The sequence below is a fragment of the Macrobrachium nipponense genome, chromosome 25, assembly GCF_015104395.2.
Source record: "Macrobrachium nipponense isolate FS-2020 chromosome 25, ASM1510439v2, whole genome shotgun sequence".
In the NCBI taxonomy this organism is placed as follows: Eukaryota; Metazoa; Arthropoda; class Malacostraca; order Decapoda; family Palaemonidae; genus Macrobrachium; species Macrobrachium nipponense.
The window spans coordinates 67,713,383-67,728,713 of NC_087214.1; the positions used below are offsets into that span (position 1 = coordinate 67,713,383).

Below are 15,331 nucleotides of genomic sequence, written 5' to 3' on the forward strand. Positions count from 1 at the left end.
TCCCGGGAACACCCAAGAAGAAACCCCCTCACAGACGCGGGGCAAATCTCGTCGGGGACGACGACCCCGAACCACCTCACCGTTCGGCGTCTCCCCAACTCCCTCGTCCTTCCGTGTTCCCCCTCGATCTCGCAGAAGTGCATCCTGCGACTGAGGTGCCCTTGAATGAAGGGGAAGGGGGTGGGGGGAGTCCTCCCTTCCCGTATGGGGGTTTGGCGGGCGCGGGAGAAAGTTCGGAACTGAAGGATTTCGTCGCGTTGGCTAACTGGGCTAAACGGAAGATGGTGGAACTTGGTAGGAAACCTGCTCCGTCCTCCGGACAGACCAGCACTAGGATCGCTGCTCTTCTGAAGGATCTGACCACTGATACGTAAGTCTTGGCTGTTTGTGATGAGATAGGAGGTAAAGCCCTTATTATTGTTATTATTATCAATTTCACATCAGAGCAAAAACCTGAGACAGTTTCCTGTTTAGCAAAACCATGCACTTGCGCATTATACCAAAACCTGTGTTCGTTTTTTTTTAGATGCACAACAGGTCACAAATGAGTATTTCATGCACGTACATTGATTGATCTAGCATCACGGAATGGCTTCGCATCAACAGCAAACGCCAACACCTTGACCTTGAGTGTGTAAATGTGTAGCACACGAATACACCCAGATTTATTGTGTGACTCTTATTTGATTTGTAGTCTCTAACATATATATACGCCCTAGTAAGGTCTGTTGTAAGCTGTTTGGCAGTTATTGTGGCGTCTGCAGGTAGAGTTTTAATGAGCAAACTTTAATTTGGAACCTCTTGTCTTATTTAATTTCCTCACTTGCCGATGCAATGACTTATTATCTTCCCTGCTGCAGATTCGACGAAGAAAAGTACAAACTGACGAGAAGGATAGAGTCCCATTTCAACCGAGCCTACCACAGTGCCTTGGTAAGTGCAAGAAGTTCGTTGCTCGAGAAAATTAATCGCAGTAAGGTGAGAATTCTCAACCCTCTTAACCATAAAATTGTCAGTTACGTAGATACGATATTTCACTCGTTCCTCGAGAAAGGAACTGCATTGAGATGTGATGTGTTAACTCTTTTACCTATGAAATTATCTGTTACGTAGATATGATGTTGTCTACTAATACTTACAGTTATTTGAACTGCCAAGTATTTTTACTGTTAAAAAAGTCGGTTATATAGATATATTATTATTTATTAATATTTACAGTTATTAAAAGCTATGGAACACATGAAGGAGAGGCTAATTTAATCTATGGTTCAGAGGGCAGTGCTGCGAATTCATAGTTTTACGACGAGAATAGGCAGCAAGAATATCATTTTTGGCACGATGGTTTTCTTTGTATATATATAAAACCACAAAACGAGCATCCTCCGATATTGTGTTTTATGTTTATTATACAGATCCACTTGACGTTTGAGTCGTAGCAGCGTTTGCAGCTAACGGGTTGATGAAGAGGCCTTTTTGTGCTTTTTAACTGAACGTCGAGCTTACTACCGGTATTTCATTTGGCCTAATATACAGGGAGCGCTTGAATGAAGGTGTCTTTCAGAGCTTTGTATTTCAATAACATCACAGCGAAATAGTAGTAGCCGTGGGAAACACTTGCATTTGAATATCTCGAAACTCAATGCAATTTAGTAAGTTCAATAAACGCGGGATAGAAAAATTAAATACATTGTTGGCCCCAGGTCTTGCTATAATTGGGCGTAATGTCTGTCCGTCCGTCTGTCATTCAATCACTGCCAGACAGCTGGTCCGATGGGTATGAAATTTGGCAGGGTTATAGTGGGGACTACTAAGATGGTTTATAATGGGGTTTCATCCTACCTACCTCCCCCGACTCCGAAGGGGGTGGGTGTGAGAAGTGATTCCCTGAAACGTAGCTGGTTCTGCCCGTGAAACGAGGCTGGTTATGTCCGTAGACTTAGTTACTTTACGAATTTTCATACATAATTTCTGTATACATATGTTTGCTAGTATCTAGAAAGCCCCCGAGTATATCCAAGACTGTTTTAGTCAATCACTAGATATCAAAAACTAACATTCATTCACAATTGCTGATCATAATGCCATCAGTGCACCCCAACTGGTGCACCGTAGCATTACTTAAAGGTTCTTTACTGCGTCCCTTCGGCCCCTAGCTGCAACATCTTTCAATCCTTTTACTGTACCTCCATTCGTATTCTCTGTCTTCCATCTTACTTTCCACCCTCTCTTAACAATTGTTTCTTAGTGCAACTGCTTTGAGTTTTTCCTCCTGTTACACCTTTTGAATCGTTTTACTGTTAATTTCCGTTTCAGCGCTGAATGGCTGCTCCATAGGTCCCAGCGCTTGGCCTTTGGCCTAAGTCCTATATTCTGTATATTTTATTTAAAAAAAAAAAATATAACGTTATAACGTCATTTTTTGTCTTGTCAATTTTTTTCCAGGCCGATTTCAGCAAAACTGATGTACCTGCTTCCTCAGTGGACTCCATCGACGATAGGTCCACTGTGCAGTTAACAAATTGCATCTTGCCTCCCGAAGACCTGAGAATGCCCACAACCGCCATTTTGACGAGTACAACCACAACCATAGCCGGTGTTAATTTGGAGGACGACGTTCACTTCAGAAACATCTACTCACGCCCTCCGCCTCTCTTCTCCCACCGGTGGTTGGCGCAGACGAAGACTACAGCCACGAGCATCCCTACAACAGAAAGCGCCCCTGAGCAGGCGAAGCCTGGCCATCAACGCAGGGGGCGCTGCTATACAAAGACCAGACTCAGGGGCCGGAAGGTGAAAGGGGAATACTTCCTGTCTCCCGACGGCCGTGGTCCAGAGGCCAGCAGGAGGAGGAGGATGTCCCCGGAATTGCTGAGGGCCTCCCAGAAGGAACCCAAAAAGATGAAGGGCAAAAAGCCGCCACAACTAGAGGTGATTCGCCAAAGAGGCGTGAGTATTCCGGCAGGGAATGTTGCTGAAAGGACCGCTGTCATTTCTATCTCGCCGGGAACTCAACCTCCCGTCGCCAAGCAGAAGAAGTACTCTGTTGTAGAGGTCATCCACCAGAGTGTAAATCACGATATGTCAGATGGTGACGAGGATTCTGACGTCGATGACAGCGGTGAGGCAGGACGTCTGAGCGACCAGCGTCGTGGAGAACCGGAAGTCGAACACAGCGGTGAGGCAGGACGTCTGAGCGACCAGCGTCGTGGAGAATCGGAAGTCGAACTTAGCCCCGTCTCGGACGAAAATGGCCCTGCTCTAACCCCTCTGGGCGTTGCTCAAACTGTTAGTAGGGGTTCTCACACAACGGATGAAGATGTTCAGGAACCACAGAGAGATGCTATTCAGGCCCATCATGGCGACACGAGCCCACATTCCCGAAGCGAAAACGAGAAACAAGACTCGTATTCGGAGCTTGGTAACGAAGGTGAGACTCCCATTTCTGAAGAGCAGGACTTGCCCGGTTATATGCCGGAGGTGAAGTGGGAGGAGGTGACGGTGGATAATCGCAGAGAAGAAGAAGAAAGAGAAGCAGGTGATAAAGAGAAGACGACGAGAAACATTCGTGAGGCCGAAGACCGTCTCTACCAGTACGAACTGAGGGAACGAATTCTGACTGGGTGAGTTATATCTTTGACGTTCGTTGTTCGTAACGAGTAAAAGGTGATGTTTTGCTTGCATAATATTTGCTTTTTTTTTCTTACTGAAGACTCGAGAGTTCAACCACTCCGTCTCTCCGTCACTAGTGTAACTTTCAACCATATGTTCAACATATTTGCCTTCATCATTCATGTTTCTTTGTCAGTACAACTTCGGAAACGATCTTAATGCAACAAAAGGATTTGTGTTCATCAAAATAGCAACAATTAACTTCGCAAGGACATTGTTTATTCATGATTCAAACATCGGAGAGGTACGCAAAGCCGGCCACACCCGAGGTGGACAAACGGGTTTGCAGGAGAATGGATGATGTGTCATGTCTCCCCTACCCTCCCGATCCCTTACCAACCCGCCCCCACCCAGGGTGGACAAACAGGTTTGCAGGAGGATAGTGGATGTGTCATGTCTCCCCTACGTACCCCACCGCCCACCCGGGCCGGACAAACAAGATTTTTTTATTATAGATAATGACCCTCTGTCAACAGGTTAGAAAACTGGCTGGAGCAGTTGGTTCTCACAGGGCAGGAACAGATCGTAGGAGTGCCCCCTGTGACGTCTGAAGAGGAGGAGGGGGAGGGGGAGGAGGAGGACCACCAATCTGGGTCCCTCCAGGATTCTGAGGACTTGAACAGACAGCAAGTATGTTGGTGAATCCTTTTCTGTCGTGGTATTGATTGAGGTCATGACTTTTTATACCAGATTTCACCTTGGTATTTGGTATTTTATTGCCTCGGGAGTATGTCTGCTCTGAGCTACAATGTGAAACATTATATTTTTTAATGTGTGTTGAGGGATTTCAAAATTATATATATACACACACATACATATACTATTGTGTATCTGTGTTGTCTGTTTTAGTAGATACATGTGAATTACTATCCACACACAAACACACACACACACACACACACAGTTACCTGCAGATAGAACACGGTGATATGAACCCAAAAACTGGGATGAAATGTGCATCAAATATCAAAATGAGGATGAATAGAAAACTTCTCAAGGGCTTCCGTGTATTTTCACATCCTCCGAAGTAAGGTGGACTGTTCTTAGGTATAGAACGGAGAATAGTAAAATTATCCGAAAAAAAATTGTCTGTTAGTTTTTTGTTTTTGTTTGCAAGTAAAGTCGCTCTTTGCTTACTGGGACTTTGGCCAAATTTCTAATGAATTTTAATCTTCTTTTTTGTCATTTTGCCACCCTTAAACATTAACTCTTCCGAAGCTCCCTATTGAAAGTTGCTTTACCAGGCACTTATTTTGGCAATCGGGAAACATCTTTACGTTTGTAGTCTGTACAAGATACCAAATATCAGAATACCAAAATGGTAAATCTGTAACCGATCCATTCAGAAACTGACATATAATTTTTCTATACAGCACATTTAGAACTAGTAGATTCACATCAACCGTGCATTTGATGTCTAGGGCAGCCCCTTACGACGCTCCTGATTGGCTGTTGCTAAGCCAATCACAGGGCTGAAAACTCTCCTCAGTCTCTCTCGAGAGTTCACATGGGTAGGATCTATGCGTCCACCTCTCATGAGGGATACGTCTTTCAAAGGTATCCCTCAGGAGAGGTGGAACATAGAATCTACCCATGTGAACTCTCGAGAGAGACTGAGAGTTTCCAGCCCTGTGATAGGCTTAGCAACAGCCAATCAGGAGCGTCGTAAGGGACCAGTCTAGACATCAAATGCACGGTTGATGTGAATCTACTACAGCACCTCAGAATTTTCTCTTCCCATTAAAAAGAAAATAAAATAAAATATAGAAAGAGCTTAACCAGCAAATGATGACATTCCAGACGAACGTGGCGTCAGAAGCTGTCAGGACTGTGCTGTACGATTTGGTTCGAGACAGGCTTCTGGGTATTCTTCCTCGACAGGTAAGAAAGCTAAATGGCATGGAGGAAAGTCTGTCCTTTTCTTGTCTTGGGGTAAAAATGCAACAAAATCTTGCAACAGATCCTCGGAGTCTGGTTCCAGATCAGAGACCCACGAGGGGGATTGATTTTTCAAACTGGGGTTGGGATGTGGCGTTATACATCCACATCTTCATTTTAGGCAAGTAGTGAATCGGAAGCGCCTGAGTCTGGCACGAAGAGGCCACGAGAGGTTCCCTCCCCTGTGTCGTACACCAGCAGTTACGAGAATGAAGTTGGGACGTCGGCACCGGTGACCACTCCTACGAGTTCACCAAGAACAGAGGACGGAAGGGTTGCGAAGGTGAGTTTCCCTACAACTAATAATTTGTTATAGGGGGGCAGGGAAATGTTTGTTCTTAAACTGTGGTAGAGTTTTAAAATAGATCTGTAAGTTCTAGTTGTAATATGTTTCTCTGCAGGTTACGACACCCTCTTCCTCGCCAACACCACTTGTGCCGCCCGATGATGCCATCAGCCGAAACCAGAGGGTACTGACTCCCCAAATGTCAACGGAAGGGATCGAGGGGACCCACAGTGAAGAAGCCGTAGCAACCCCATCGTTATCACCACCTTCAGGTCGGTCTGTGATAGAAGTCGGTCCTTCTGTGACGCCAGCTGTTACCCCCACGAGCTCCCCAGTCAGAGGAAAGCGGGTGATTACGCAAATAATTACCAGTGTGACACCATCACACACCCCAGCGAGTTCCCCAGAGAAACTGAAGCCTAGATATCCTACCGGAACCCCAGCTCTCTCCCCAGCGGGTTCCCCACGTAGATCGGACCTTAAGTATCCGGATGCGTGCACCCCCGGACAGAGCCCTCTTCCTTCAGAGAGAGAAATGGGGGTCGTGGCCACCCCTCCCAGAAGCAGCCCCCCCTCGCCCAGTAGGACTTACGACGTGGTGTTGTCAGTCCCACAGAGTCCTTCCTCCCCGTTGTCTCCTGCGCGTGCGCTCCATGAGGCCTTCCCCAGCAGACCGGGACCTGAAGAGGCCCCTGCTGGACCTCACCGAATGCAGAAGCCGCCACAGGTACCATTCCCTCCGAATGACGATCGAGGAATCCAAGTGGAATCCTACAGAGGGATTCGGGAGCGGAAAGTCGACCTGGACGACAGCCAAGATCTTGCTGTGGATGACACGCCCTCCGTCGTTTGCAATTCGTCCGCTGAACCTACGGTTTATTCGCCTGTTGAGGTTTGCTCTTTATTTATTTATTTATTTATCTTTCAATTCAGTGATTTTATTAGTACATTTTGCAAGACGAGAATTTCAATTTGACGATGAATGAATAAACCACAGTACTTCCCTTAATCGGTAGTAACTGTCAGTTTTTTTTTTTTTTATATAATAGTGCAGAATGGATTTTACTGCACGTATAGACTTTTAATTCATAAGATTTCAGTCAGTTTTTGGGCTCTGAATTTCAGATTACAATCCTGAGAAAATCTTGGAAAAATAAATTAACAACATTAAATTACACTGGTGACTTCAACGCACTTCATGAAACGATCCGAATTTGGCAATGGATCCAATTGCTCCAAACTTGGTCAGTTTGAAAAAAAAATGGATATTAATAAATATAAAAGTCATTTGGAAACAAAAGAGAAAATGGTTCATGTTAATGTTCAATTTATTTATTTATTTATTTTTAGAATGTGAGCTGTAGATATGTACAATACGTTGACCAAAATATTTGAAAGGTTACAAAATCCTCTTTATAGAAAAGGAATCCAGATATACAGAAATTTATTTCAAATAAATAAAATATGTAGAATGGCAACAGCTGTTGTTGTTTGCAAAGTTGTATAGTTTGGGCAGGACAAGAAATTAACCGTCATTTTTCAAGAATATTCATTCGAGATAATTTGCAGAAATTGACGTAACATGTTTGAACATTTTTTAAATATATCATGGTCTGACATAAAATGTACTTTGGCAATTTTGAATTGAAGTTTATACTGCAAAAAATCAATTGACGAAGTTCCTTAAGGTTTTATTATTATTATTATTATTATTATTATTATTATTATTATTATTATTATTATTATTATTATTATTATTATTATTATTATTATTATTATTACCGTAAAGAAAGATACTGTGGCCTTATTCAAACTTCAGCAATCGTGGTACGAAGTTCCATTTATTCCATTATTAATTATTATTATTATTATTATTATTATTATTATTATTATTATTATTATTATTATTATTGTTGTTGTTGTTGTTATTATCATTATTACCATAAAGAAAGATACTATGGCCTTATTCAAACTTCAGCAATCGTGATACGAAGTTCCATTTATTATTATTATTAGTTATTATTATTATTATTATTATTATTATTATTATTATTATTATTATTATTATTATTATTATTATTATTATTATTAGCGTAAAGAAAGATACTTTAACCTTATTCAAACTTCAGCAATCGTGATACGAAGTTCGATTTATTATTATTATTATTATTATTATTATTATTATTATTATATTATTATTATTAGTAAATACTTTAACCTTATTCAAACTTCAGCAATCGTATACGAAGTTCCATTTATTATTATTATTTTTTTTTAATTATTATTCTTATTATTATTATCATTATTATTATTATTATTATATTGCGTAAAGAAAGTACTTTCACCTTATTCAACTAAAGCAATCGTATGGTACGAAGTTCCGTTGATTTTACTTTTGGTATCCGAACTTTCCAGGGATCGGAGACGACCTTCTTCACGATATCCGAAGGCGAAGTCGTGGGTGGCCAGAGCTCCGTGAATGCGTCGGTAGAAGAAGGCGAAATAGCCCGGGCCTGCTACCTAGAGACTCCTGAGGGCGGCTTGCACGTCGCTTGTTCGTCCCATAAGGGTCGCCTGCGTCCCTCTGTAGATGTAAGTTTCTCTTTATAGTGTTAATGACATTCTTAAAAAAAAAAAAAAAAAAAAAAAAAAAAAAAAAAAAAAAAGTTGCCCCGTGGGAGGTTAATGCCTGCAGTGCACCTCGCTCAGTGCACTGTAGGCATCACTTATTTATAAGGTTCTTTGCAGCGTCCCTTCCTTCCTTAGGCCCCTAGCTGCGACCCCCTCTGTTTCCTTTTACTTTACCTCCGTTCGTATTCTCTTTCTTCCATCTTACTTTTCCTTGGTCGTTTGTTGGTGCAACTGTGAGGTTTTTTTCCTCCTGTTACGCCTTTAGAACCTCTTTATTATATATATATATATATATATATATATATATATATATATATATATATATATATATATATATATATATAAATACTCATATATATATACTCTCAATTTCCCTTTCGTCGCTGAATGACCTCATTATAGGCCCCAGCGCTGACCCTTGTCCTAAATTTTGTACTGTGTCCTATTACCAAAAGCTGTCAATACTTGATATACTTATTTTATTATATTTTCAAATGATTCATCTTTTAGAGTTTTCAGGTGCGTGTTTAGAGACTTTTTACGACATTCTAGACTTTTTACGCCTTGCTCATCCCTCTCTGCAAACAGGACGGTGAACTGTTGCAATCTGAGAGTGAAATACAAATTGCTGAGAATAGTGACGAGTCATCAAGCTCCTCCGAAAAACAGGACGCTAGCGAGCCTTTAGTGTCCTCCTACTCGGCAGAAGACTACACAATAAGTACTACAAAAGCCACAGGTATGTGCTCTCTCTCTCTCTCTCTCTCTCTCTCTCTCTCTCTCTCTCTCTCTCTCTGCTGTGCTCTATGTGCGCTTATTTTCATGTACTATAGGTTTTAACTCAACAGATTCCGCAGTGGGACCGAAATTTTCTTTATCTCATGGTCAGTAATAAATTAATTATAGCCAATAAAAACTGCGTTATCAAATTATCAACAATAAGCGAATTATTTCAGTAATAAATGAAAGCCATGCTAAAAAAACAAACGACTTATCTTCTTGACAGGTTCAGAATTATCGTTGGTGCAAGACGAAACCTACTCGGGCGGTGACGTCACGGCCGCGTCCGCCGAAAGCATGGACGCCCTTCGACAGGAGAACGCGATCCTCCTCCGCCGTCTGCGCCACTTGGGGTCCTTCGGCCTACTCGGCAACCAGGGTTCTCTGTCGTCGAGTTCTGGAAGCACAAACCAACATAACTAATTTGATGGGTCATACGAGAAAAAATAAAAGAAACTAAGATTTTTTTTAACTTATTTTTATATCGTAATATCACTAACGCCTTTGTAGTAAGCATTTTATTGTTGTTTCTTCTTCTTCTTCTTCTTCTTCTTCAATTTAGTTGGGCTAAGAACGGATGGCGCATGTTCGTTTCGGTGAGTAAATCGTGCAGCCTTTCCCAAACTTTGAAAAAAATATTCAGACACTGTATTTTATTATTTTATTGTATTATTTATAATACTAATTCCTCTCAAGAGTAAGAATATACCATGTTTTATGCTGTTTTATTATATTCATGATAATTTAATCTCAGGAGTAAGGATATACCATGTATTATACTGTTTTATTATATTAATGATAATAATTTAATCTCAAGAGTAAGAATATGCCATTATTATACTGTTTTATCATATTTTATTATACTAATGATAATTTAAGAGTAAGTATACGCCAAACCGAGTTACTGACTGAACTGAAGATTCGGCCTAAATATGCAGAACTTACACACAGACCACGTAGGAAAAGTGTCAATGGGAAATGGCACTTTTAATTGTCAGCCTGAGATTTTGCTGAGAAATTATTTTTTACCTTACAATTTTTATAGAACAGTTTTATGAAGGACTTTGTTATTGTTTTTGTATTTTGGAAAGTGTATTCGACGTCATATTAGCCTGTAAAGTGTGTGGTATTTAAAACCAACCACACATCAACAGTACTACACATATTTCTATGATGGAAGGAGCGTATTTTTACAGTTTGAAAACAAATAATTTTAATCCTCGTTGGAAGTCAGTAATTTTAAGAAATCGATGTATTTTGATAATTGTTGATCATTTTGACACAATTTAGGTTTAAGAAGAAAGTATTTTGACAGTTGTTTATATTTTAAAAGTTGTCTTATTAAAAAAATACAAAATGTGTGTGACTATAGGTATTTTTAACCCTGTGTACTCTATCTTTACATTGTGTACTGCACTATGGTGGCTGTTAGACTACAAATAAACGTGCAATAGACATTATATATATATATATATATATATATATATATATATATATATATTATATATATATATAGAGAGAGAGAGAGAGAGAGAGAGAGAGAGAGAGAGAGGAGAGAGAGAGAGAGAATTGTGTGTTTTCACGTTAATTAGTTAAAAATGCTTTCAGTACTTATTGTATTTGTTTCATTTAATACTTAATATTTGTATATTCTCAGTTTGTTTCATTTGTTCTGCTTTGTTAATTCCTATACACAACAATGTCACGAAGAATCTGATTAAGTTTTGTCATAATCTTCGAAGTGGATAGCCTTGTAAAATAAGCATACCAAAGTACTGTAAACAAAAACAAAAGAGTTCCGGTCTTCATCATCCTTGGTTGCATGGATTCTTTGCCATTAGCGCCCCAGCACCACCTTTGTTATTGAAAAGATAGAGACTTAAAGTCTTGAAGGTGGTTAAATTAGTGATGTTATTGTACTTATCAAACATCTTTATTGAAGAAAGAAGAGTATTTTTTAATAATAAAGTGAGAACCCTTCATAATACGTGCAATTGATACATATATCAACCTATTTTGGGCAGGTAAGTTGTTGGTTTTATGGGCCTAAGCTGTGCTTAGTTCGTGTTTTGTGGCCTAGGCTGCCCTTAGTTCTCTATTTAAGCATTCCGCTGCACTACACGACGGTACCAAGGGGTGCGATGTACAGATGTATAGAGTTCAAAGGTAAATAGCTAAGTTTCGTTATCGTTATCGAATAAATATTAGTTTAAATTCTTGTTCAGGAGGTAAAATTGCATAGAAAAACTGCAACTGCCATAGTCTAGGTCGCAGTAATTCTACAGAATAGGTAGTTCCGCACGGACTGCAAGGAACGTAACCGCGGATACGACATCCACTAGGGATTGGGACGTCCAGTGTATTTCGCCGTGTTTAGTACTGGCCCCCAGGGGTTAAGTACAGTCGTCCGAATAAATATTACTTAAGAATCTTGTTCAGGAGGTAAAACTGCATAGAAAAACCGCAACTGCCATAGCCTTGGCCGCTGTGGAATAGTACCCTAGATCTACCTAGGTCGCCACAGAATAGTTATACCATAGATCTACCATTATTTCTACTGTCTGGTATGCTGATGTTGGGGTCACACCCAGGACAAAGTAAGGACTTGTGTCCTAGGTAAAGTTAGGGGTAGTTTACAGTTTACCAGGCCCAACCGCGCAACACCCAAATCCCCTCTGCATAGGTAAGTAGTTCGACCTCAGTAGGATTCTCTTCTTGGTGTGAATAGTACGTAGTTGACAACTAGAGGTTAGGAGTAAAATTTCGTTCCCTGTAACCCCTGTGGCAAGTGGGTGCAACACAAAAATTCCTGCTTGCCAAGAATCTCAGAATATGGATAAGGCACGAAATACAAAAGTGCAAAGAAGACAGCTAAATTTTTTTTTTTTTTTAGTTTTTGTATAGTCGACATATTTGTTGTGGATCCCTCTGCCTATTCTATTGTCAGTGCTTACCACCGTCTAGTGGTAGGTTATGACTAGAAAATTGGTCGAAGATAGGGTGGGCCTAGAAAACTGTACCTAGCCGCTCCAAAGTTAGGTCTGGTTAGGTTGTAGTATGCCCTCCTGAAATGCCTACTGTAGACCTACTAGACCAAACCAAATGACCCCTCAGCCTATATTGGCTCTGCTACTTGTTTGTTAATGAATTTGGTAATTATAGAATAATGGAACACGTTCTGCAGTGTACTATGTAATGTTGGGTGCGTCCCAGGGGTGCTTCAACAGCTCAGCCAGGTCATGATAAGGCCCCCTATGGTAGGTTAATGGAATGTTCAGTAAATTATCATCCATATTGAAGTATCATTGATTAGCTTTTAAGCAAGGTGTAACCAGCATAAGTAAGCCTAACATCACAATTGCAGTTTTAGTTGACTAAAATGCAAGTTGTAACCTAATAATTACTTAATGAATAGGCAGTGCCTTCCTTAGCCAAGTTTGCTTTGTGACCCGTTTCTTTTGTGTACCGTCTCCCAGAGCCACTATTGGTGTTTTTAGGGTGGTCCACAAACTCATGGACATTGTTTTAGAGGTTAGGGTAAAATACCGAATGGCCACCTGGCAGCCACCTCTACCATAGCATGACTATCTTCCCGAAAATAAAAAATTATGGCAAATTAATTTGAGACTTGGGAGAAAAAACTTACTCCGGGGAGGAAAGTAGAGGTCTTGAGGTGTTGCTTCAACGGATGCTGGCTCTTGGTTAATGTTTGTCCTGGATTACAGGACGTGTTAGTTATTTTTCGGTAAGGTGGGTGCGCTACAGTCGATGTCGGCCATTCGGTATTTTACCCCATAGGCTAGTAGTGCTTTTACTGCATGCACTTGTTACGAATACTTAAGCAAGTAATTTTGCTTTTTTGTTAGTGAATAATTACCTGTCTTTCTGAACCATAAATTCTTTTGGTAAAGTAATTGGTTGCTTTTACCTATTTTGTTTCTTCAGTTTAACAGGGACTGCTTTCTGTACATATAAGGTGTAACATATGTGAATGCATCTATTTGGAAGCAATCCCTTCCACTAATGAATGCTTTGCCTCCACAAAACAAATGGCTGATTTTGGACAAGAGGAAATGTGCCTTTTATCTGTGAACCTCCTGACCTTAAGGTGAGGAATGTTCTCCAAGCAATATGAAGAGAGATGTGTGTTCCTGACAGTTAGTGCCTGATGTATGCAGTTACAGAGAGTCATTTCTGTAATGCATGTTTTTTAATGGCACTCTACGCAGGTTATGACACACTCCATGAGCGCTCGGCACCCTAGGGTAGGTTACGGTATGGAATGTAAGGGTTTGAAGCATATCCATACTTTACTTCAAGATTTCTTGTGGGTTAGATGGAGGTTTGGGTGTTTCCACAACCCTCACCCTGATCCCAGTTAGTATGTTAGGGAAGGTAAGCTTATGAATCCCTTTAAATGGCATTTTGACGTATCTTTTTGTGATTGTTTTAGGTCCATTGCAGTTGACCCTTTTTAACTTTTTTTTAAAGAGCTTTAATAAATAAATCTTATTAATAAAGACAAAGCGTTTGGGCCGGCTAAATAAATTGGCAGTAAGTCGAAAATTGTCGTAACTTGAAGATCATGATTATAATGAGAATAAATAGCACTAACAGCACTGTAAATCCGGATTACAGTGCCTTAAAGTGACTAATGGCGCCGTAAATCCATGTACGGCACCAAAAAATTGGAGCAAATTGCGCCGTGAGCCCAGCACTGTAAGTCTGGAATGACGTAACCCAGGGACTGCCTGTAATGTTAACCATTATTACAAGGAACTAGCAGCATTTCTGGGTAGTGACTTAACTTGCCAGTCAGTCGAGAGGCTACCCTCTCACCTAAGGAATGGGTCTTCTGCATATATGGTGATAGTTTATGCTCCCAGAGTTACAAATCATAAAATTTTCAATTTAATTTATATAAAAGCAGAGGCTTTTGTCATAGTCACACACCAACTGTCCCACATAGTTCCTGTCAAAGAAAAAAAAATCCATGCTCCCAGCCAGTGAGTAGGGCAATCCCCCTATTTACCTACCTACCTCCAATCAACATTGATAGTTATGATGGGTATCATGAATTGCATTTGTCTTTGTCCCTTTCCATCCTTCTCAGTCTTTGGTGGACCACTGAAGAGTTTTGTTAAATCTTCTCCTCAGAGAAATCCTTTGTGACTTCCAATGAGTTTTCCCTTCTCATGTAGAAGAGATGTCACTGTATATTCTTTTGTAGGGGTCTGATACTCCGGGCAAAGCATTTGGTGGTTACAGTTTCGTTGGGGACCTCTAGTGAGACTTCCAAGGGAGATGCAGAGCACTATCAACCTTGTTGATAAGTCATGATGTGTGCGCACTGCCTTTACTCATGCTCCGTGTGTGCAAACCCAGCTTCATTTGCTCCATGTTCATGTTAGATCACGAGAAGTTAGGAAAGGTTCTTAATGTAAGGGCCAAGTAGGTTTAGTCTTCTTCCTAATGGGGATGTGATTGTGAATGCATTTGTTCTCTTTGCTTCTTGTTTGTACCCCTGCAACAGCCATCAATTCTGCTCTACAGATGTCGAGTGCTTCAGTTGTCCTGAGTCATCTCTTCAGTAAGGGTTTGAATGACAAACGGGAAGGAAATAGGAATCACAGCGTCTACTTCCCTCTTATCATTTTAGTTCCTCTTCCTCTTCCTTTCCTTAACATCTCTTGTATGGGTCTACATACTACTTGAGGAAAGTGGTTTAAGTCTCCCCTCTCATGATCTTAGATTTATCAAGTATTCTTTCTCTTTTAGGAGGAACACAGGTCTTTAATCCATCAGGGACCAAGCTCAGAGGGAAGTGGTCTGTGTAATCATAATTCCTTGTCCATGACTGTTCACAATAATTAGACTTCCCTTCAAATTCCAATATGGTTTTTAAAGGGGGTGAACAAGAAGGCACTATATAATTGATAGTGATCAACAAACTGTTCATAAGCCCAGCAAAAGAATATAGATAAACTGTTACATGGAAGAATTGTGTCCTCGAGGAAAACAAAAAGA

At 40.6% G+C, this 15,331-nt stretch overlaps 1 protein-coding gene across 1 annotated transcript in view; it reads left to right on the forward strand.

The window, feature by feature from the left end:
- LOC135199493 (uncharacterized) overlaps positions 1-10,746 on the forward strand; it is a 649,473-nt gene extending 638,727 nt beyond the window's left edge. Inside the window, exons 6-15 of the mRNA XM_064227583.1 lie at positions 1-370; positions 861-933; positions 2,443-3,620; positions 4,146-4,299; positions 5,470-5,550; positions 5,729-5,890; positions 6,009-6,785; positions 8,309-8,485; positions 9,113-9,263; positions 9,531-10,746. The exon at positions 1-370 is cut by the window's left edge and continues 106 nt beyond it. Of these exons, the coding sequence (XP_064083653.1) occupies positions 1-370; positions 861-933; positions 2,443-3,620; positions 4,146-4,299; positions 5,470-5,550; positions 5,729-5,890; positions 6,009-6,785; positions 8,309-8,485; positions 9,113-9,263; positions 9,531-9,727 (3,320 nt within the window). The 3' untranslated portion in view covers positions 9,728-10,746. The remainder of the gene's footprint in view (positions 371-860; positions 934-2,442; positions 3,621-4,145; positions 4,300-5,469; positions 5,551-5,728; positions 5,891-6,008; positions 6,786-8,308; positions 8,486-9,112; positions 9,264-9,530) is intronic.
- Positions 10,747-15,331: the final 4,585 nt, after the last annotated feature.